The sequence below is a fragment of the Saccostrea echinata genome, unplaced genomic scaffold, assembly GCF_033153115.1.
Source record: "Saccostrea echinata isolate AGI-Se365-2 ecotype Australia unplaced genomic scaffold, CSIRO_AGI_Sech_v1 ptg000064l, whole genome shotgun sequence".
Taxonomy (NCBI): Eukaryota; Metazoa; Mollusca; class Bivalvia; order Ostreida; family Ostreidae; genus Saccostrea; species Saccostrea echinata.
Genome location: NW_026889813.1, coordinates 6,174,925 through 6,200,939, shown reverse-complemented (window position 1 = coordinate 6,200,939; position 26,015 = coordinate 6,174,925). Strand labels below are relative to the sequence as shown.

At 35.4% G+C, this 26,015-nt stretch overlaps 2 protein-coding genes across 2 annotated transcripts in view; one reads left to right on the top strand and one right to left on the bottom strand.

Moving 5' to 3' along the window:
* Nucleotides 1-26,015, bottom strand: part of LOC133175945 (uncharacterized) — a 54,307-nt gene that overhangs the window by 5,893 nt on the left and 22,399 nt on the right. The window contains exon 4 of the mRNA XM_061311101.1: nt 24,972-25,133. Coding sequence (XP_061167085.1) covers nt 24,972-25,133 — 162 coding nt within the window. The remainder of the gene's footprint in view (nt 1-24,971; nt 25,134-26,015) is intronic.
* Nucleotides 3,819-4,787, top strand: LOC133175637 (tigger transposable element-derived protein 4-like). Its single transcript, XM_061310752.1, has one exon. The coding sequence runs from the start codon at nt 3,837-3,839 to the stop codon at nt 4,785-4,787; it is 951 nt and encodes a 316-aa protein (XP_061166736.1). The 5' UTR covers nt 3,819-3,836.

Below are 26,015 nucleotides of genomic sequence, written 5' to 3'. Positions count from 1 at the left end.
AGAGCTGGATTTGTTCATAAGACCTTGTCATTTAAAAATGTAACAAAAACAAACAACTGTATTATTATAAATTATTTTTCAATAACTACATGTAGTAAGCTATTATTGTCACCATTGTGTACTATATATTTCATGTAAAATGTATATGCTTACCATCCCTCATCTTTACGGAATGGAGAGCACATTTTCAATTACAACCACCATAAAAAAGTCACCCTTTGAAATCTTTAACTCATATAATGCAATAATTTGTAATAAAATGCGATTTAGCTTTTCATTGCATACAAAAAATAAAGGTTGTCAATTTATTTTAAATTCAACAATTTTTGTGTTATTTAAAAAAAATTAGCAATAAAATCAGAAAATCAAGTTTTATGGTGAATTGCATAACCCATTAAATAGTTTTAATTGTTGCCGTTGGAGAGACACTTATACCTTTATACTCCCATAATTCCTAGATAAGTAAGTTATTATCTTATCTTTAAGTCCTGCCAATGGTAATTTTTTTCCAAAAAGTTTTGAAAAGAATCTATTTTCATGTATTGTACCCTTTAAATGTAAATGTATGACCTTCTACATGAATAATGTTAATGTCATGATGCTATGGTAACGTCATGACATAATCATATGCACAAATCAATACCAAAATTTATCAATAAAACATTGGTAATCAAAGATTATGAAGCTCACCTCCATGAATGTTATCTATAAGTGAGGCAAATTTCACATCATAATTTTTTTCTAGTTAGGGCACATCCCAAGATCAATATCCATGCAAGTTTGGTTTAATTATAGACCTGCTCAAAAAACTTTTGACCTGTTTACTAATCAAGAAAATTTTGGTCAGTTCTAACATCCAAAGCAAGTCTGGAAGTTTCATCCTTAAATGCACCATCTATGCAAGTTTAATCATAACAGGCTGTAATTTTATATAGCTAATCCAAAAAAAATTTACCCTGGTCACTCATCTAGAAAATGTAAGTCAGATTCAGAATCCAAAGAAAGTCTGGAAGTGTTCATACCTAGATACATCATCCATGCTAATTTAGTTAAAATATTGCTAAAATTCACTCATGTGGAAAATCTAGGTCTGATCCAGCATCCGAAGCAGGTTGGTTAGTGTACATCCCTAGATGCATCATCCATGAAAGTTTGGTCCTGGCAGGGCTTATAGTCACTTTGGAATGGACCTGCTCCAAAAACTTTAACCTGGTCACTCATCTGGAAAATCTAGGTCAGATCCAGCATCCGAAGCAGGCGTGGTAGTGTCCATCCCTAGATGCATCATCCATGCAAGTTTGGTCCAGGTAAGGCTTATAGTTACTTGGGAATGGACCTGCTCCAAAAACTTTAACCTGGTCACTCATCTGGAAAATCTAGGTCAGATCCAGCATCCGAAGCAGACGTGGTAGTGTCCATCCCTAGATGCATCATCCATGCAAGTTTGGTCCAGATAGGGCTTATTGGGAATGGGACTTGCTCCTAAAACTTAAACTGGGACGCCGACGCTAACGCCGACACCGACGCCGGGGGTATAGCATATGTTCATCTCGACTTCGTCGAGGTGAGCTAAAAATAAATTGTTTTATAAGTATTAGAGAATTATTTAAGAGAGTCCCATTCATTTCTGACATGGGGCCAATTTTAGCCCTTAGAGCCCTTACCTCTTTATACCTATACTCGACACTCAGGGCCATTGAGTGAGAGATCTTTTTCGTGCCAACACCTACTGCGACACGGAACCTTGGTTTATAAGGTCTCATCCAAAGGACTGGTCTCCAGTGGATTTGAACCCACGATGTAAGGATCATCTCCTTACTCCGTGACTCTAACCACTGCACCATGTGGGTGACAAATGATCCATTGAAATACAGAACAAAATTAACTGTTAGATGAAGCTATTTTGCCCAAGAATTTTAAAAAATCTGGTAAAAATCCCCTTGCTTATTATCCCCTCGCAACAGAGCAAATAAAAAAAAAACAAGAGGCTCAAGGGCCTTGAATCGATCTTCTGATATCTGATAAACTGTACAACCTATCACTTCTATTTGAAGCCTCTAAGTATCCTGTATATTTAGATAAAGCCTTGATATTCCAAAGGAAGGTCATCATGACCTACATTTTAGATGAAACACTCTGAGAACCCAAGATGATTCTAAGCCAATTAGTACCTGAGAGTTGGTCATGGTGACCTACTTATCACTTGTCATTCTCTGAGGACCCAAGATGCATCAACTAAGTTTGATGATTCTAAGCCAATTGATACCTAAAATATTTTTTAAAATTATAACCATAAAATTTCAAAAGTAGGTCACAGTGACCTCCTTTTCAGATGACATGCTTTGAGGACCCAAGATGCATCAACTGACAAAATTTGATGATTCTAAGCCAATAAGTACCTGATATATTTAAATAAAGCCATAAAATTTCAAAAATAGGTCACAGTGACCTCCTTTTCAGTCGACTAACTCTGCGCACCCAAGATGCATCAACTGACAAAGTTTAATGATTCTAAGCCAATTAGTACCTGAAATATTTTATTAAAGCCATAAATTTTCAAAAGTAAGTCATGGTGACCTACTTTTCAGTTGACCTACTCTGAAGACCCAAGATGCATCAACTGACAAAGTTTGATGATTCTTAGCCAATTAGTATACAGTCAAAACTGCCGAAGCGGTCACCCCTATTAAGCATTCACCTCTCATATGCAGTCATTTTATTTCCTCCCAATGAAAATTCCTGTATAATTACCCTTGATCACCTGTCTAACGCGGTCAGTGGTCATCGTTTTTGATCCGAATTGTAATTTCCGACATGCATTAGGCGGCCATTTTGTTTGGTCACATGATTTACATCCGGGTTTTCAAACACGGAATTCCAGGTAACCAATGTACACAAAAATTATACGCTCGAGGTGAGAGAAGGTAAATCGATCAATTTAATTAAGAGTTCAGATACGGATGGGTAAACAAATTAATTGTTGAAATGTATTTACAGTGTTTGTTTTATATATATAACTCAATGAAAATAGGTGATGTTATTCTTGCGAAAAAATGTCAGCGACGAGGAAGGTCTTAACTCTAAATGAACGGCATGAAGCTATTAAATTAATGGACTCGGGACTGAGTGCCCGTGCCGTTGCAAATAAGTTCAATGTTGGGAAGACACAGGTTACAAATATACTTAAAAGAAAAGCTGAGATTATTAAAGATATTGAAATAATGCCCCCGGTGACATGAAAAGAAAGCGACAGAAGACCGGCAACGAGGAAATAAACGACCTATGTTGGAAATGGTTTCAGAATGCGGTGGGAACACGGATAAACGTGACTGGCCCACTGCTGAAATTGAAAGCTCTGAAATTCGCCAAAGATTTAAGAAATGAAAAGCATCTAATGGCTGGTTGGCCTCTTTCATAAAGAGACACAACATCGTGTTTGGAACGCAAAGTGGCGAAAGGGGGGATGTCGACGATAGTCTTGTGCAGACTTGGTTGAAAAGAATTCCAGACCTTATCTCGGAATATGAACCTGAGAACATCTTTAATATGGACGAGACAGGCCTATTCTTTAGGTATTATATTGTTTATATTTAAATAAATATGGTAAAATAACAAAACTATTGATGTAATGTACATAAACATTCATTCATTCATTCATTCATTTATTTTTTTATTTATTTATTTATTTATTTATTTATTTATTTATTTATTTATTTATTTATTTATTTATTTATATTGACAGAGCTACAACCAGACAAACTTTTTATATCAAAGGAAATGACTGTGCTGGGGGTAAAAGATCAAAGGAAAGGATCACCGTAGCCCTCTGTGCCAGTATGACAGGTGAAAAGCTGCCCCCTCTAGTTATAGGGAAATGCCAAAAGCCAAGGTGCTTTAACAGAGTTGACCCAAATACTCTACCAGTTGTTTATAAATTTAACAAAAAGGCATGGATGACATCCTACATCATGGAAGAATGGTTGAAGTCACTTAACAGAAAAATGGTCTGCCAGAAAAGAAAAATTTTATTATTCCTTGACAACGCTCCATCACACCAAAAAATCAATCTATCCAACATTAAACTTCAGTTTTTTCCAGCAAACACTACATCAAAATTACAGCCAATGGACCAGGGTATTACTCAGTGTCTAAAACTGAAATTCAGAAAGCGTCAACTTAAAAAAATGGTCCAAGAAATGGACCATAGCTCAAAATGTGGATCTGAAATTTTGAAAAAAAATTCCTTGCTAGATGCCATCTATTGGATAGACAGAAGTTGGAAAGAGGTTGAGACACCAACTATTGTGAAATGCTTCAAAAACTGTGTTTTTTTTGATAAACAAATTGCTGCATGTATGCCTACTTCAGAAGTGAATGTGGATGATGATGATGATGATGATGAAGATGATGATGTCCCCCTTGCTGTCCTACAGCTGTCAAGAGAAATTTTTGGTTGTGAATTCTTGGAATTAACTAGGATAGATGCCTGCGTAGAAACATGTGACAACAGAGAACAGGACTGGGACAAGCCAGCTTCAGAAATCATCGAGGAAATGAATGAAGAGGAAGAGGAGGAACAAGAGGAAGAAGAGAGTGAAGAGTATGAGTCTGTGATCTGTCGACAAAAATTCTGTGAGCATGTTGAAGAAATGAAAATGTATGCAAGTGTTCATGGGCATGATAAGATTTTGGAAAAACTTGTACATATTGATGAGATGATGACAGAGGACTACATTAAGTGCAAATCTGGAGTTCAAACAAAAATAAGTGACTTTTTCAAAAATTAAAAGACATTCAAAATTGCATGAACTCTATATGTATATACATGTATATAATGATTGTATATATATAATAATTGTGGGCTAAATATAATATATGCTATTAAACAAAAAGGATAAGCCAGTACTTTGTCAATTTTTTGATATATGCCAATACTTTGCCACCATAAAAATGCATCAAATATTTAGTTTAAAAAGTTGTCTATCTTGACAAATTCAGAAATCTGTATTCAAAGGTCACCTCTGTTAAGAGGTCACTTTGTCTGCTTCCCAAAGGTGACAGATTAATACAAGTTTGACTGTACATGTTAATTAGTCATATTTGTCATACAAATTGAAAAATAGGTCATGATGAAAAATATACCAATGGTATATCAACTGAAAATTTTGATGATTCTAAGCATATTAGTCCCTGAAATATTTTATTATAGCCATATTTCAAAAGTAGGTCATGGTGACCTACTTTTCAGTCAACTTACTCCGAAGACCCAAGACACATCAATTGACAAAGTTTGATGATTCTTAGCCAATAAGTACCCGAAATATTTAATTATAGTCATATAAATTGAAAAGTAGGTCGTAAGATGCATCAACTGACAAATTTTGATGATTCTAAGCCAAATAGTACCCAAAAATATTAAATACAGCCATAAAATTTCCAAAGTAGGTCAGGGTGACCTACTTTTCAGTTGTCATACTCCAAGGACCCAAGTCGCATCAACTTACAAAGTTTGATGATTCTAAGTCAATTAGTACCTGAAATATTTAATTAAAGCCATAAATTTTCAAAAATAGGTCATGGTGACCAAGCTATGATGCTGCTATGCCCCTATGGAATATGCAGGTCTACCTTTATTTGCCTGCCATGTTTATCTTAAACCGGAAGTACAAGTTCGTAAATTTGAAATATCGATCCCGACTCAAATTCGACATCGGGAAAAGAAAAAAAAACTGTTTTTCTCAATTCTATTTTTTTTCCTAAAAATTAAATAATTCCCGAGCAGCTGGTTTGTACACCTAAAAATAAAAAAATGCTGGCTTAAATAACTTTTTAATTAAAACTTCGCTGTGCTCTGTGTCACCATCCCATTGGTCTATTAATGAAGTCATAATTGTAATTATACATTTAAAATTTAATAAAATTTTACATTTTGTAATTCACATAAAGTAAAGGATTATAAATATGCTGATACATGTACCAGTAATAAATATCTTTAATATAATTTTATTTAAATTTTAGCTTGTCCACGAACTTTAATGACAACCCTCATATGTTCTAAAACTTTGATCCCCCCATTGTGGCCCCATCCTATGCCCACACGTCATGTTTTAATTAAATTTGAATTTACACTAAATAAGGATGCTCCCATATCAATATCACTAATCAAGGAATTGCTGTTCTTGAAAAGAAGATTTATGAAGATTTTTTGCTATGTTTTCCTTTGAAAAACTTAATTTGAAAAACAATTTTACCTGACAAAAGCACTCAACCAAATCAAAACAAGACTTCAAACTGAATAAAAATTCATAACATGGAGGTTACCCATACAACCTTAAGTTAAGACCAAAAATGTTGAAGGTGTAGCATTTTTAAAGTATTTCAAAGAAATTTCTATTTTAAATAAACATGGCAAAACTTTTTCTTTGAATTCTAAAACTAACTAGAACTGTCCACAAGGGACAAATACCCCCCACTGGGTTTTTCAGAGAAGGTACCAAATCACTAATGTTTTCTAGATGTGAGAGGTGTTCACAATTTGCTTAAACATTTAGAGTGAAAATCTAATAACTCATTATATTTTTTAATGAATGAAAATAAGGTGCAGCCTAATAAAACATCAATACTAATAATTACAGTGTTTTGTATTACATTGAAAAAAGAGTTTGCAAGTATCTGTCATCTTTGTGAGACATGCCACTCTGCAAACTGATTGTTGAAAAAAATATCATAATTAATTAGATGCTGTCATGAGACAGTAATACCCGCACTAAGGTGTTTGCCTCTAAATGCACACTCCTTCATATTGGGCTTACCAAGGAAAAAGTCCAAATAATTCTATAATTTACACAGTACATCTATTCGTCAAATCGAGCATAAAATGCTCAGGTGACCATGTGACCCATGAACCTCTTATACACATTTCATATACTTAATTCATTACCAGTCTGAAATAACAGAATTTAATTAATGATGTAAATTAGGTTTTGATAAAGGAGGGGGGGGGGATATATATTTTTGGCCCATAATTGGAACTTTTTAAATTTATTTTCTCAACAACAAATAATATTATTTTATTACAAAGCATTTTTGATGAATTTATCAAAATGTGCAAGCTTTTTTTTAGTATTGATTAGGCAAAAACCTCCTTGAAAAGCCTTGACCCCCCCCCCCCCCCCCCCAACACACACACACAATTTGCCTGTTTTTGGAAATAGGCCTAGATTGCAACGTTATGTTAAAACATCGTTTGTTATGATAATTTAAAATTTGTTCTTGTACTGTACATGTATGTGAACACCTTTTTGAAAATTTCTACATCACATTGGGCTTGCGTCACCCTACCAGTGCTAGTACTAGTTTTACCATTATCATTTTTAGATTGCACATGCCATGTGACATGGTGCAGTGTTACATGTTTATCAGTGGAAATTAATTCATTTTGTGTTTTAATTGGATTATATTTCATGAAGTTGACAGGACCTATGACAGTCAGTAAGTACAAGTTTAAGTATAGATTGGGTTAAAATAAACCGAAATGCAAATGGTTAGGTTAAAGTTTAAAAAGGATCAAAGATCATCGGCAATCTCTTATGCAGAGTTGTCATTCGTTTCTCTCTCAGACACTGAATGTATGAGCCGATGGTAGAGAGTGGATCATCGGATGCCACAATAGATGAATTTCATATTCTGAAGAGTTATCTCCCGTTGTCGACATTACATTCAGTTACAGGCACAGATCCGGGAATTTTTTTCCGGGGGGAGGGGGGGGGGGGGGGGGGTTGGGATCCACACCTCAGTCCAAAAAAATTCCAGCCCAGAATTTCCTGAGGAGCAAAAAAAACAAGAGGCCCATGGGCCACATCGCTCACCTGAGTAACTTTGGCCATGCTGTTCTTTACCAGATTTCGACCCTTTTAATATACCTATTGTGGCCCCGCCCTACCCCCGGGGAAAAAAATTTGAACAATTTAGAATCTACACTACCTCAGGATGCTTCCAAATATGTCTCAGCTTTATTGGTCCAGTGGTTCTTGAAAAGAAGATTTTTAAAGATTTTTCTTATATATTTCAATGTAAAACTTGGATTCCCTATTGTGTCCCGCCCTACCCCCGGGGGTCAAGATTTGAACAATTTAGAATCTACACTACCCCAGGATGCTTCCATATAAGTTTCAGCTTTTCTGGCCCAGTGGTTCTTGAGAAGAAGATTTTTTAAGATTTTTCCTATATATTTCAATGTAAAACTTGGATTCCCTACTGTGGCCCTGCCCTACCCCCGGGGGTCATGATTTGAACAATTTAGATTCTACACTACCCCAGGATGCTTCCATATAAGTTTCAGCTTTTCTGGCCCAGTGGTTCTTGAGAAGAAGATTTTTAAAGATTTTTCTTATATATTTCAATGTCAAACTTGGATTCCCTATTGTGGCCCCGCCCTACCCCCGGGGGTCATGATTTGAACAATTTAGATTCTACACTACCCCAGGATGCTTCCATATAAGTTTCAGCTTTTCTGGCCCAGTGGTTTTTGAGAAGAAGATTTTTTAAGATTTTTCATATGTATTTCAATGTAAAACTTGGATTCCCTATTGTGGCCCCGCCCTACCCCCGGGGGTCATGATTTTAATAATTTAAAATCTACACTATCCCAGGATGCTTCCACGTAAGTTTCAGCTTTTCTGGCCCAGTGGTTCTTGAGAAGAAGATTTTTTAAGATTTTTCCTATATATTTCAATGTCAAACTTGGATTCCCTATTGTGGCCCCGCCCTACCCCGGGGGGTCATGATTTGAACAATTTAGATTCTACACTACCCCAGGATGCTTCCATATAAGTTTCAGCTTTTCTGGCCCAGTGGTTCTTGAGAAGAAGATTTTTAAAGATTTTTCTTATGTATTTCAATGTAAAACTTGGATTCCCTATTGTGGCCCCACCCTACCCCCGGGGGTCATGATTTTAACAATTTTTAAATCTACACTATCCCAGGATGCTTCCACATAAGTTTCAGCTTTTCTGGCCCAGTGGTTCTTGAGAAGAAGATTTTTTAAGATTTTTCCTATATATTTCAATGTCAAACTTTGATTCCCTATTGTGGCCCCGCCCTACCCCGGGGGGTCATGATTTGAACAATTTAGATTCTACACTACCCCAGGATGCTTCCATATAAGTTTCAGCTTTTCTGGCCCAGTGGTTCTTGAGAAGAAGATTTTTAAAGATTTTTTCTTATGTATTTCAATGTAAAACTTGGATTCCCTATTGTGGCCCCGCCCTACCCCCATGGGTCATGATTTTAACAAATTAAAATCTACACTATCCCAGTATGCTTCCACATAAGTTTCAGCTTTTCTGGCCCAGTGGTTCTTGAGAAGAAGATATTTTAATGACCCCACCCTATTTTTGTCTTTTCTTGATTATCTCCCCTTGTAAGGGGACTTGGCCCTTTATTTTAACAATTTACACTCCCCTACACCCAAGAATACTTTGTACCAAGTTTGGTTAAAATTGGCCCAGTGGTTCTTGAGAAGAAGTTGAAAATGTGAAAAGTTTACAGACGGACGGACGGACGGACAGACGGACGGACGACGGACAACGGGTGATCAGAAAAGCTCACTTGAGCTTTCAGCTCAGGTGAGCTAAAAACCAAACAAACAAACAAACAAAATATAAACAATGATGGTAGGGTCCATGTTTTTAAAGGGGGAGGGCATCCAAAGTCATTTTTATTTGTTTCTGTAAATCAGTATATAGTCCTATTTAAATAACTCTGCAAATTCCAGGGGGGGGGGGGGGTTCCAATCTCCCTAGCCACTCCCTGTCCCTGAAATGACAAATGATCATGTGACTCCTAAATAGTAGAAAACTTTTCCTTTTGACTATACATAATTTTGTTTCTTGTGTTATTATGTTATGTACATCTAATGGTTTAAGGTTATGAACCCCTGGAGGTCATCCCCACTCTCTTAATGAACTGGAAATGTTCATAATATGACTACATCAAGTTAAATAAAAGTGCATCAATGATAAGATTACTTGACATTTCATTCATGAATTTGGGTCAACCCATGTACCCTCCTAGAATTAGGAATGAAAATCATTCAAAGAGATGGACCATTAAACTATTTGTATATATTCACATTTTTTTTTATGTCAAACCAAAGTATTAGACTAGTTTGCATACATGAACAAACAGAGGTCTGGGAAGGAGAAGGGGCAAGGGGAAGGAGTTATCTCTTTACGTCTTAATTGTTGACTCCTAAAATGAATGTTAACCTCAAATCCGACTTGTACATCTTCATTATTTTTAAGTAATGGTGTCTCCGTATGAGTGAAAAATTCCCAAGAGGGACATTTAACAACAAACAAACATTAATGACTTAAAAAACACAATATACATGTACATGTTTATAAGTCAACCGATATACTTCTGATCATATCTCTAGTTCTCCCTTGAATCAGAAATGATGATATAAATATTTTAAGAATAATTAAGAGTTGAAAAGGTTGTGCATTTTAAAATTTACTAAGTTCTGTGGTTGAATTAGCTATACCAGTTTAGCTTATTTTACTACTCAAAGCACCTTGATTAACTATTTTTAATCATACTGTTTTCTGAAATGTGAAGTTTTTTCAACATGGATACAAGTCATACCTTTTCAGCTTCTGAAAACAATGCATGAAAAAAAAAACTGCTTTTCAAATACTGTAACTCTTTTCAAGTACTTGTGATCATCAGTTTTTAGCTCACTTGAGTTTTTCTGGTTTTCTGATCACATTTTGTTTGTCATCCATCTGTCCGCCTGTAAACTTTTCACATTTTTGTCTTCTTCACTAGAACCACTGGGCCAATTTCAACCAACCCTGCCACAAAGCATCTTCGGGTAAAGGGGATTCAAGTTTGTTCAAGTGAAGGGTCACACCCTCTTTCAAGGGGGGATAATCAAGAATTAGTGAAAATTTGGTGGTATCATTTTAAAAAAGTCTTATCAAGAACCACTGACTGGGCCCAAAAAGTTGAAACTTTCTTTACATAGACTTAGTGTAGCTTCAAATTTGTTAAAACTATGACCCACTGGGGTAGGGTGGGGCCACATATGGGGATCCAATGATTTACATAGAAAAATGCAGGGGATTTTTTCCATCATAAATCTTCTTCTTATGAACAGCAAGGGCATTATTGTCATCCGTTTTCACAAAAGGGACCTAGGGGACATTAAATCTCATTTGTCTGTCAGTCTGTACGTCTGTCACAATAAATTTAACCTTGGTCATAACTTCTGAATAATAAGAGATAGGGCTTTCATATTTCACATGTACATTACCTACAAGAACTTTCTAAACACACCATGATTTTTGAACCCATGACCTTGACCTTGAAGTTTGACCTACTTTTCAAAAAATTTAACATTATTTTCAATGATCATTTTGAAAGAGAAAAGATAGGGCGTTCATATTATACATGTATATTACCTGTGACAAGACCTTTCTAAATATATCATGACTTTTGACTCTGTCACATTGACCTTGAAGTTTAACCTACTTTTCAAAAATGTTATATTTCCTTATAACTTTTGATTGAGAAGAGATAGGACTTTTATATTTGACATGTACATTACCTGTAATAAGATGTTTCCAAGCATGCTATGATTTTTTTTACCCCTTGACCTTGATGTTTTACCTAATTTTCAAAAATTTTAACTTTGGTGATTACTTTTGAACGACATATGATAAGGCCTGCATATTTGAAACAATATATCATAAATAATGGCATCCCATCCAATAGGACACGGAAAGCAGGGGACCACAATTCTTTGAATTTGCTTGTTAGTCATTTTGATATGGAAACATTCTCATATAGTGTAGATTCAAGTTTTTTATGCCCTGCCATGAATATGGCCGAGGCATATAGTGTTTGTCATGTCCGACTTCAATAAAACATCATATGCTGATACATACTGATGTAAGCTTTTCAACTGCATCAAAATTTTTGACCTTCACTTTTCCTTTGACCTTGACCTTACTTTTTAGGTCACCTGAGTCACTCAGGTGACCTATTGCTATCTCTTTTTGTCCGTCGTCGTGCATCTTTCGTCGTTCGTCGGTCGTAAACTTTTGAACATTTTCAGCTTCTTCTCTGGAACCAGCAAACCAATTTCAACCAATTTTGGCATATAGCATCTATGGGTGAAGGGGAACAAAAATTGTGAAATTCGTGGCCCCTGCCCCCCCAGGGGCCTGAGGGGTGGGGCCAAAACCATCAAAATTAATGCAATCTTTAAAAATCTTCTTCTTTGCTCCTGGACATCAAGCAGTCAAACTGTTGGCATGATTGTAATAAGCATTGAGCCCTCTACCAAAATTGTGAAATTCATGACCCCAGGGTTAGGGGTTCTGGTGCTAGGGCGGGGCTATATAGATCATATAGTGAAAGTGCATTATTTCTTTGAAAATCTTCTTCTCTACTCCTGGGTATTATTGAAACAAATTGAATACATAGTTATGATAAGCAAGGGTGACTCTACCAAAATTGTGAAATTCATGACCCCAGGGTCAGGGGTTCTGGTGCTAGGGCGGGGCTATATAGATCATATAGTGAAAGTGCATTATTTCTTTGAAAATCTTCTTCTCTACTCCTGGGTATTATTGAAACAAATTGAATACATAGTTATGATAAGCAAGGGTGACTCTACCAGAATTGTGAAATTCATACATTGTAGCCCCAGGGTCAGGGGTTCTGGTGCTAGGGCAGGGCTATATAGATCATATAGGGAAAGTGCATTATTTCTTTAAAAATCTTCTTTTCTTCTCTTGGGTATTATTTAAACAAATACATGGTTATGATAAGCAAGGATGTCTCTTCCAAAATTGTGAATTTCATGACCCCTGGATCAGAGGTTCTGATGTTAGGGCGGGGCTCTTTTTATTATATAGTGAAAAAGCATTAAATAATGCTTTAAAAATTTTCTCTGCACCTGGGCATATCAGAGGCAAAAAGAGTAAAAGTTTTAATAAGGAAGGGTATTTTTACCAGATTTTTGAACACCAGGACCATTTGTTTAAGTGTTCTGGTCCAGGCCAGGGCTCTATTAATTTGTATTCTACTGAGAGGAGTTATTCCCCTTTGCCATTTACTTGTGATAATTAAACACTGTAAATATTGTACTTCAAAGGTTAATAGAATAAGAGAATTATGCAAGAATTTTTATTGTATAATACAAAAAGTACTTTCATAGTTTTACATGTAATGATCAGGTAGACTTGTAAGTAATAGATAAATAAAAATGAGACAAAAATAACTTCTCTTATTAAATGTTCATCAAAGACCATGCAAGAGAGGCCAATGTTAGAGATTTCAACAAGGAATTTAAATAGTTCAGAAGCACTGATAGTTTGTTAATATACTGTATATTGAGAGTGATAAATGGGGAACAGATTAGAACCTAATTTATGATCTGTTAATGAATACTAGACTAATTATTTTGTTGATCCTGATCACCCTATTTTTCTTGCTTTTTGGCAACAAAGCTTCACCTTTCAGTTCATTTTCTACTCTATGGATCCTCTAAATTGTTGTATTATACTCAGGTGACCGTTAAGGCCCTTGGGCCTCTTGTCTTAAATTAGTGTCTAGATCAGTTTTGAATAAACAATTCAAGATATATTTATCAAACTTCATATGCTGATATATACTGCTGAGAGATATCAATTGCATCAACTTTTTTGACCTTGACTTTTCCTTTGACCTTGACCTCACTTTTTTAAATTAGTGTTTATCTACGTTTTAAATAAACCATTTCTAATATTTTTATTGAACTTCTATGCTAATAGTAAATACATACTGATATAAGCTTTTCAACTGCATCAGCATTTTGACCTCAACCTTTCCTTTGACCTTGACCTCTCTTTTCTCAAATAAGTGTTAAGCTCAGTTTTAAATAAATCATTCAAGATATTTTTATCAAACCTAATATGCTGAAATGTATTAGTGAGAGCTATTCAACTGCATCAAAAATTTTTCACCTTGCACTTTCCTGTGACCTTGACCTCCCTTCTCTTTAATTTGTACTTTGCTTAGTTTTAAAGAAACAATCTAAGATATTTTTATGTAAGCATGCACTTATACATAATTTTGTGAGAATTTATCATCTATATCCATTTTTTTTTTTAGATTTTAGTTTCAATTTTAAAGAAACTGTTCAAGATATTCTCATCAAACTTCATACACTCATACAAATTTTCATGTTGCATTATTAATATACATTCCGCGGGGCATTTTTGTCCTATGGACATATTTCTAGTTTTCAAATCATGACCTCCGAGGATAGGGTCAGGCCACAATAAGGGATCAAAGTTTTACAGAGATTTAAAAGGAAAAAAATCTTCAAAATTCTTCTTTTTAAGAACAACAAAAGCATGATTAATATGGAAACATTCCCAAGAAGTGTAGATTCAAGTTTGTACAAATCATGACCCCATGGGTTAGGGAGGGGCCATTTTTTTCCTGCCCCTATTTGCTATCCACATGGAAATGCAAATTTTAAAACCATTTTACACATCCACAGGACAAAATCAATCATCTTCCAGATGATCATGATTTAAGGCTAGTGCATAAAATATAAGGGAAGTTCTGGGAACCAGGATGTTTAAACATGTTAAATATTTTTTTTTAAAAAATTGACCTCCATTTGACCCCCAGGGGGAAAATAAGAATTCCAAAACCTTACTGCACATGTATAGGACACCACCAACCATCTCCCAAAAGATGATTAGGCTACTGTGTAAAATGTAAGAGGAGTTCTGGGAACCAGGGGCTTTTTGCATAAAAAACGTCATTTTTCGACCCCCATTTGACCCCATCATGAAAATGAAAATTCCGAAACCTTACTGCACATCTACATGACACCACCAACCATCTCCCAAAAGATGATTAGACTACTGTGTAAAATGTAAGAGTTCAGGGGACCAGGGGCTTTTTGCATAAAAAACGTCATTTTTCAACCCCCATTTGACCCCCAAGGTGAAAATGAAAATTCCGAAACCTTACTGCACATCTACATGACACCACCAACCATCTCCCAAAAGATGAATAGGCTACTGTGTAAAATGTAAGAGGAGTTCAGGGAACCAGGGGGCTTTTTGCATAAAAAACGTCATTTTTCGACCCCCATTTGACCCCCAAGGTGAAAATGAAAATTCCGAAACCTTACTGCACATCTGCAGGACACCACTAACCATCTTCCAAAAGATGATTAGGCTACTGTGTAAAATGTAAGAGTTCAGGGAACCAGGGATTTTTGCATAAAAAACGTCATTTTTTGACCCCCATTTGACCCCCAGGGTGAAAATGAAAATTCCAAAACTTTACTGCACATCTACATGACACCACCAACCAACTCCCAAAAGATGATTAGGCTACTGTGTAAAATGTAAGAGGAGTTCTGGGAACCAGGGGCTTTTTGCATAAAAAACGTCATTTTTCGACCCCCATTTGACCCCCAGGGTGAAAATGAAAATTTGGAAACCTTACTGCACATCTGCAGGACACCACCAACCATCCCCCAAAAGATGATTAGGCTACTGTGTAAAATGTAAGAGGAGTTCAGGGAACCAGGGGCTTTTTGCATAAAAAACGTCATTTTTCGACCCCCATTTGACCCCCAGGGTGAAAATGAAAATTCCGAAACCTTACTGCACATCTGCAGGACACCACCAACCATCCCCCAAAAGATGATTAGGCTACTGTGTAAAATGTAAGAGGAGTTCAGGGAACCAGGGGCTTTTTGCATAAAAAACGTCATTTTTCGACCCCCATTTGACCCCCAGGGTGAAAATGAAAATTCCGAAACCTTACTGCACATCTACATGACACCACCAACCATCTCCCAAAATATGATTAGGCTACTGTGTAAAATGTAAGAGGAGTTCAGGGAACCAGGGGCTTTTTGCATAAAAAACGTCATTTTTTGACCCCCATTTGACCCCCAAGGTGAAAATGAAAATTCTGAAACCTTACTGCACATCTACATGACACCACCAAACATCTCCCAAAAGATGATTAGGCTACTGTGTAAAATGTAAGAGGAGTTTGAGAAATAAGAGTGTGACAGACGGACGGACGGACGGACGGACAGACATGAGTAACAACAATATACCCGAACTTTCTTTAGAAAGTGCGGGTATAATTATACAAAATCAAATTGATCTTTATACCTTTATATCAAACTCATTTTAAAAATAAAAGGCTGGTTCCAGTAACTATTTATTTTAACAGACACAAATTACAATTAAGAGACTTAGACAACAGAGATCTTTATTTCTTTCTGCCCAATTCCCAGGAGATATAGATGAGACCTGCTTGATCAGAGATGCCCTAACAGCTTCCCACACTGAACTCATTAATTAATCTTCAACTGGATGCATGTCCACTCATTACTCCAAAGGGACAAATGGATTTACACTATCTGCTGTGTAATGTAAGAACTTTTTTAATACTTTGTGATTTTTTTTTAGTTCTAATGAGCTGTAGTTTTATCGCAAATCTCGCTTGAAAGTATACACTTCGACCGAAATAGCATTGCGTTGAGTGATGACACTATTGGATTTGACAATTGAACAATTTGAACCACGGATTGCATTTTATAAAACATGCGTTTTAATTGGTTGATTAGGACCCGCCCACTCTCGTGTGGTATCCTTTGCCTACATATAGTTGGAAAGCATCCAACGGCCTAGCCAATAGCCATGTCTGATGGTCGCAAACTAATGTTGACTTTTTTGAACTAAGAAAAAAAGAAATAAACCATAAAATCATATTTCAGTATGTGATATTCCTTTCACATACGGTACATGTATATTGTTCAATGACAAAAACTGATTTATCCTACATGTATCTGCCGATTTCCTCTGCAATAAATTGACGACATTTTCCATTTTTGGTGTTCGTTAAATTGAATAGTCTGTACGACTTTTCGGCGCACTAAAATTCTTTTTCTCAATGTTTTAGTCCCTAGTGAGTAAACAAGTGAACTATTACATTGGGTAGGCAAACACAAGCAAAATTGAAAACTCGGGCATTATTGTATTTAGCATGTACCCAGCTGATACCGGAGCACTTGTTACTGAAAAAAAAATACTAGTATATATTGATAGCTGGTAAAAAAAAAAACCGTGAAACATCGGAATTATTCAAAACTTTACTGTTTTATTGCCACAACTGTCACAAATACCATGTTTCAAATGTGTGTGTGCTACTGCATACCCATTTTAACGGCCGTCATGGCATATAAACAAGCGACCAGAACATTCGAAATCCTTGTGTTTTTTCAGTGCAATTTTTACTGTAACGGCGGATATTATTTATATATTCATTATTAAAAAAATCATTATCATATATACTTGCATGTTAAAAAATAAATAATTAAAAATATTTATTCACCGAATCTAAGTACGTTTAATTTTATCAGGGACCTATATACTATATAGTATATAGGTCCCTGATTTTATTGATGTACTGAAAAAGAAAACGGGGGGAAAAACGGTCGTGTTTTTCAATCGCAGAAATACATGTATGTACCGGGGTACATGTACAGATACATGAAGTCCTGGCACATATTTTATTTGCAAGGCCATTTAACAGTTTACCAACACTCACAGTCATTTAATAAGGTATTGCATCGTTCCACTTATTCACCAAAAGAAAATACTTCAGATCTTTTGCCCGTTTTCTATCTTGGAAACATTCCACATTTTTCGGCAATACATTTGAGAATGTGGGCGGACCTATAAAAAATGCACCAATCAGATTCTTTGTTGGATTTCGCAATGGTATGTCAGTCAGATTCAATTGTATTTCAGTCAGATTCGACAGTGTCGTCACTCAACGCATCACTATTTCGGTTGTAGTGTATACTTTCAAGCAAGATTTGCGATAAGCTGTAGTTCACAATGTTGTACAGATGTTCTAGAATTTATGTCTCAAACCTTAGATATGAACCCAATATGACTAAGTCAATAGAAATGAAAAAAAAAACACCTGTAAAATGCAGAAAAATTAGCAAATAATGTTGAAAATACCAGGTGCACATCTTCATATGGTAAATAATAAGACAAATTTTCATACAAATCTATGCAATAGTCTCTGGGAACAGATCTGGACAAAACCACATAATAAAAAAGAAAAATCGAAGTACTGAAAGTACTGAAAAATGATAAATCAAAGTACTGAAAGTACTGATGGGAGTTGATTTTACGGACAGTTTCAATAAAAAACAAATTATGTAAACTTTGAACGGGACATATTGTCGTTTTGCACATATTGTCGTCAGCGACAATATGTACCTACCTCACTGCACATACTGTCGAAATATTCATATGAAAGCATTGTCATGTACTGTCATGTGACATGTAATGATAGACAATATGTGTAGTGAGGGTAGGTACACATTGTCGCTGGTGACAAGAAGAACTGGATGACAAAATGTGCCGTCACAATCACGATGCATGAATTGGCATCTGAGACACGTACGTTAGACTAAGTGTAATTTACACACCAATTACATTTATAAAACTACAAAAAAACAACAAATCTTTATTCCCCAATATCTGAGGGTGGACAATATGTCCAGTAAAGATGGATTACAAAATGTTGCCAGTGACAATATCTACGTTTAACTTTTCAGCAGGTGACAATTTGTACCGATGGATGACAATATGTGCAGTGTGTGCAGTAAAGTAGGTACATATTGTCGCCAACGACATTATGTACAAAACGACAATATGTACCGTCACAAACCTTGTTCACAACTTTTCAAATTATGTACACTATAATGCTTCATAACTTTAAGTTGGTATGTGAGACGCAATTGACTAAGAGGATGTCACGATTCTATAGAGTCAAAGAGGCAAGGTTTGTTCCAATCTGATCTTTCTGCGCTTTGCGCTATGTAGAGATCTGTATTTTAATCAGATTGGGTTTGTTCTCATTGTCCGTAACTTTAGAATGATATGCGAAAACGTGTTAAATTTCTCCGCTGCTGCAATACTAGTCCCCTACCGGAAAGTGTAATATGGTTCCCATTAAAAATTGAAATATCATAATTCCATCAAAAATTCACTGAAGCAGAACGATGAGATAAACTTAATTTTTAACTCATAAAGGTAAAGTCACATACCAAAAATCAGCTCAATATTTGCAGGTGCTTAGAAAAAAGATTGGGGAAAACACTAAGAAATTAAGAAAGACGGACTGAAATGCAATATTGATCTGAGTCATCAAGATACACTCACATACCAAAAATCAGCCCCATATCCGCAAGCATTTGGAATAAAAGTGCAGAAAACCATGTGGGAGAGACTGACAGACAGACAGAGGCACAGCTAGCAGACAGAAGAACAGATGGTGAGACACAGAGGAAACCTATAGTCTGCTCCGTTTTGGTTTGAACATATTTTATTGTAATTTCTTATTATAAAGGGATTGGGCACAATTTCTAAAAACTTATGACGCCCTCTCCCTACATGTAAATTACAAAAATTTAATTAGGTCACAATTGAATATGTATATTCAAAGTATTCAATATTTGCAAAATTTACAAATCAATGCAATTTAAAGAATCATACATATAATTTTGTATATACATGCATATATTAATAAATATATTGATAATAATACCAATACTAACCGGTAGGGGACTAATAAGCAAACTTAATTAATAATGCATCTAGAAAAATTAATCCTGTTTATACTAGTTACTACCATTAATCATCATTCTGGACACAAAGGTAAAAGGCTGCTAAATCAAAAGTTAAGTTTGCACTAGGTCACATCTGCTGCAGTGGGAGATTATATTATCTGCAGCTTTAGAACTACACATATTAGAGAATGCCCGCTGTGATAATTAGTCATGCGCACACATGTTTGTAAACATAACAGTTGCACGTTGCATTTATATTAATTGTCTGTATCAATTTGATACAATTCTCTGTATAAACATCATGCATTTAAATGCATTTCTAAATATTAATCCCCATGTAAGTTTGTTGACAAATGGTGTTAAACTGATAATTTACAATTGTCTGCTATCGAACGTAAGAGACAAATTATTATTTGAACTCAAGATAACGATATTCATTAGCATGTGCATTCTGTTGTGTGTTTTGGTTTCCTCAACATATTTTTTAACAAATTTACACCTGCTCAGGGAGAGTATTTATCAGCCAAATAGCACCTCTTTTCATTACTGACCACATGTCTTTATATCACGCAAGTATCAGAGGCTGAACCAGATTATTGAAATATTCCGCACTGTATTTGAGTGTGGGAAAATTTACAACTGCAAATACTATCACTGAGAGTTAGTAGTTGCATCATTTAAATTTCACATGTTTTCAATGTATTGAAATTGAAGAAAAAAAAATCTCTTGATAAATAATGTGTTCTGAAAGTATTTCATCAAATTTTTTGATTATTTGCAAGAACTATTTCTTGTCAGCAGCGATAATTTTCCATTGATGATTTTTCTCTCAGAGAAGTGATTAGGTCGAAACACTGTTTGGTCTTGGTAAGTGCAATGGAGAGTTGATAAAATCAACTCCCAAAAACACCTGTAAAATGCATAAAAATCATGATGAAAAAACCATGTGCACACCTTCAAATGGCGAATAATAAGTGTACAAATTTTCAGACAAATCCTTGCAACAGTTTCCAAGAAATGGTCCGGACAAAATCTCGTCTACAGACAGATGGACAGACAGACGGACATGCTGATTCCAATATACCCCCCTAAACTTCGTTTGCAGGGGGTATAATAAGCAGAGTTCTGTATCTTATTGTAGCCTACTTGTGTTTCAAGTTGTATTATTAAAATGAAATCTAAAACTGTAGTAGGAGTAATGTTTGAAAGACATTTTACAGATTTTTCTATTTTTCATAACCATGGGAACAACTTTCATTGAAATTAACAACTGATAAACAGAATTGTGTATCTTAGAGTAGTCTACTTCTGTACAAAGTGTTATTAAAATCAAACCAAAACCACAGGAGGATTAGCATTTCAAAAAATTGTCTACAGACAGATGGACAGACAGACAAACAGATTACTGACACCTTCAGTGTTTTCCCTTTATTTCAAAGTAAAGGGTTCGAGATCAATTTACCAGGCTTTGGGTTGAAGTTTTTGACAAATCTCTGTGGACCTTACAACAATTAAATTTTGATTTTTATGCCCCCGTATCAAAGATTCGGGGGTATATAGTTTTTGCCCTGTCCGTCCGTCTGTCTGTCTGTCTAGCTGTTTGTGTGTTTGTCCGCAAAAACTTTAACATTGCCCATAACTTTTGATTGGTTGGAGCTATGGCTTTCATATTTCACATGTGTATTCTTTGTGACAGGACCTTTCTTTGGGTACCATCATATTTGACCTTTTGATCTTGGAGTTTGACCCAGTTATACGAAATTTTACCCAACTTTAACCTTGGCCATAACTTTTGAACAGTTGGTGCTAGGGCTTTCATAATTCACATGTGCAATCCTTGTGACAAGACTTTCCTTTGGATACCAACAACTTTGACCCTTTGACCTTGACCTAGGAGTTTGACCTACTTTTGGAAAACTTTAACCCTGGCCATAACTTTTGAACGTTTGGTGCTAGGGCTTTCATTCTTCATATATGTAATCCTTGTGACAAGACCTTACTTTGGATACCAACAACTTTGACCTTGGAGTTTGACCTACTTTTGATAAACGTGAAACTTGGATATATCTTTTGAATGTTTGGTGCTAAGGCTTTCATATTTCACATGGGTATTTTTTGTGAGAAGGCCTTTCCGTGGGCACCATTAATTTTGACCATTTGACCTTGACCTTGATGTTTGACTTACCTTTGAAAATTTTTAACCTTTTCCATATCTTTTTAATGGTTGCTGCTAGGGATTTCATATTTCACAGGTATATTCCTCGGGACAAGAACTTACTTTGGGTACCAACATATTTGATTTGCATTTGAGAAAGTTTAACCTTTTCTATAAGTTGCCATAGGGGGCATCAGTGTTTCACAAACACATCTTGTTATTATTTCAACGCGACATTTTTATAAAATGAAGCAGTCAATTTGGCTTGTAGCCAGTTCTTAGGAAAAACACTGCACCTTAATATCACATAAGCTCTTCTTGTCTCCAACTAGTAGAGCTATAATGAACTATTACTATATATATATATTCAATAGAGCCCCCACTTCTTCCACAGAACCCTTCACCCTGGGGACATAAATTTTACAATTCACCTAGATTATCTGCTTTCATATATAGGGGAGAGAAGATTTTAAAAGAACTTATGCTTTTCACTAAATGATCATTAGAGCACCATCCTTACTACTGAACCTGTGACTATGTAGCCATGAATTTCATAATTTTGATAGAGGGGCCCAATGCTTATTACAGTTATGCCAACAGTTTAACTGTCCAAGAGTAAAGAAGATTTTTAAAGATAGCACTAATTTTGATGGTTTTTTTAACCCACCCGTATGGCCTGATGGGGACAGGAACCTTGAAATTTGTAACTTTTGTTCCCCTTTACTCATAGATGTTCTATGCCAAAATTGGTTCAGCAGTTTCCAAAGATGAAGCTGAAAATGTTCAAATGTTAACACATGACAATAAAGTGCCCCACCACAGCATGATACGCCGTCAAATATTGTTCAATTTTCATAAACAGTTAAGAGTGCAAGAAAATCATGTCAACCTTGATTCAAGATTTCCATGATTTTTCCATTCCTTATCATATTTGATGTTTATGCACCTCCTGTAGTATAGGCATTAATTATAACAAATATTACATCATATATTTCTCAACTGGGTTGTGTTAGAGCTTGACAAATGCCCATTTACAGCCTACCCACCCACCCTCCCCACCCCCTCTTTCATATTTGTTTGATATTTTCAAAAAACTAATAAAAAAAATAATATTAAACAATATCAAATTAGTCTTAACAATTTAATCTATACCAAATTAATTTTGAAAATAAAAGGCTGGCCATCAAATGACGTATGCTATAAACTGACCAGCAGTTCTTCTGTCTAATTCCCAAAGGATACAGATAAGAGCTGCTTGATCAGAGATCCTCTAACAGAAATGATAGAGACAGTTTCCTACATTGAACACATTAATTAATTAATGTCTTTAACTGGATGCATGTCCACTCATTACTCCCAAGGGATGAATGGAACTGCACTCTGTTTTATTGTCTGTATTGATATAAAAATGCATATTTACGTCATTCTGTTAAAAAGAGAGATTTTTTTTTTTAATTTGTTACAAAGAATTATGAAAAGAAACAGAAACTTGCGTAATCTTGATGCAACATTTTTAAAAAGGTTACTGCATGACTCTTAGATTTGTAGGGACTATCTACCATAAAACATTTTTCAAAAAAATACTTGATGATTTTTTTTGAGATTTAATGTCAGACTGCTTTTAAACTGCAGCTCATATGGGCAAACAGACATGTTGATTCCAATACCCCCCCCCCCCCCCCCCCCCCCCGGAGTTATAATTAGTTTTAAATATATTGTACAACATTAAATTAATTTATCATGCAATATCAAATTAGTTATAATTGCTTAATTACTTTTCACCAAGTTCATTTGAAAAGTTAGGCTAACCAACAAGATCTATTTAATCCAACACAGGCTGAGTCCTTTGCCCAATTCCCAAGAGATATAGATAACACATGCTTGATCAGAGATGCTCTCCCAGTCAGTTTCACACACATTAATTTCTCTCTAATTTGACATTCAATTTTCTGTTATCAAAATTCTCCTTGACCAGTGCTTGATAATTTCACCCATGGGAGAGGTGAAATTTCTCTTATTACATTACATTTGATATAGATTGCTGTAAAGTATATAATGAAAAAAAAAATATTTTCTTGATTTAACATTTTTTAATAAGGATACTGCAACACTCTTAAATTTTTTGGGTTTGTGTAATTTAATAGTATAGAGAGACATTTTCTTTTAAATTTCACTTAAAGTAAAGGTCACAGTGACCTTGAAATAGATTGCAACACAACTTCTACCTAAGATGCATAAACTGGCTAAGTTTGATGATGATAAGTCTAATAGATTTCTAGTTATGAGCCGGACAGGATTTTTCCATATTTGGCCATAACATCTTAAGGCCTAAAAAAAAAAAAAATGTTTGTTTTCTGTAACATTTCCAAAAAATCAAGGGTCTGTAGGTCGGGATTTTTTTTTTTTTTTTTTTTTTTTTTGCATATGAATAATGGAGTCAAACACCCCGGACTGAATTATCCAGGTGTTATATTTACAGTGGACACCCAACATGGCTGCCTAGTGGCAGGAAAAGAACTTCAAAAAGTTGTGGGGGAAATTGTTGTTACAATAATGATTACTCTTTATATTTAAGGTAAATGTTGACTAAGTTGACATATTTTATATCTCAAATAAAGATACAATTAATATTTTTTTGAATAATTGGAATCAGCTGAATGATCAAACCTGAGAGCAAACGAAAATTTGGCAGAAAAAAAAATCCACCCGTGGGTAATTTGAATGGGTCGGTCGGGTTACAGGAAACAAACATAATTTTTTTTAGGCGCCTAATTAAAGGTCAGAGCAACCTACTTTTAAAATGCGACACACCTCCTACCCAAGATGCATCAGCTGACAAAGTTTGATAACTCTAGGCCTAATAGTATTAAACTTATGAGCCGGACACGAAAAAGCTAACAGACGGATGGACGGACAGATGGATGGACATGAACACTATAACATAATACATCCTGTTTTAAGACGGGTGTATAAAAACAGACAGCAATTGGTCACCTGAATGACTCAGGTGAACTAAAAAGTTGACGGGCCACTTATGACACAAGGCAGACATACACTAGACATCCTCCAATCAGAAAAGCTCAGTTGATCCAATGGCTCAGGTGAGTTAAAGCTTTAAATGGTACTTACTGTAGTTTGCATGCAAATTATACCAAAAACAGCCTGTAAGTCACGAAAAACAGAAAGCTGGAAATCTAGTAGCAACTCCCCAGCATGTTGACCAAGAACTCGATTGTCCAGTGCTTGGTGAATATTAAACGGTACACAACTAGCCAATGCTGACTTTTTAATCTGATAGAAGAAAAGAAAAATTAAAGGTACATTGAAAAAGAAAATATGCACTATTAAAAATTTAAGAATAATACAAAAGAAAAGTAATAAGAATACACAAACTCTTTATACTGTAAACCAATTTTTATTTGTGTCATGTTTTATTCCCATTTTGTCCGTTTGAAATCAATCTGCAATGATTAATTTTTGCGACTGAGGAAACATTCTCTACAAATACAATGCAAAAATGGTTCGAGGCAATTAATATTGGCAAGTTAATGTAGGTATTTCTTGCATGTGGATAAAAGTTGGTTTATAGAATATATATATGTACATACACACACCACATTTTTTTCCTTGTATAGTTAAGATGCTATTACCCTATGAAGTTGTTATATATTTCACTGCGTTTAGACTGTCATGGTAGCTCAGTTGGTAGAGCGCTCGCTCCATGATTGGAAAGTCATGAGTTTGGATCTCGGCCGCGACTGACCTAAGTCGACAAAAAATAGGTAGCAACTGTTCCTTTGCCAAGCGCTTGGCACTTTGAAGTGAAATTTGCGGGTCCTTACGGATGAGGCATTGGCACGAGAAAGAACCCTCACTGCTCAATGGCCCTGAGTGCCGATTAAAGGTCTAAATTTGAAACAGTTCACCAGTATATGGTGACGTCTCTATACGAGTGAAAAATTCTCAAATGGGACGTGAAACGACATACAATCAGTCAATCAATCATTGCAATTAGTCAGACTTTAGCACTACGATTTCATCGATGTTGTCAATTTGGAACAAAACAAAAAAAAAATACTGAGCATTTTTAACTTAATATTTGCATATGATGAATATTATCTCCCATATTTCTAATGAAAATCAATCAGTAAACGCCTCTTGGCAAGCCAAATG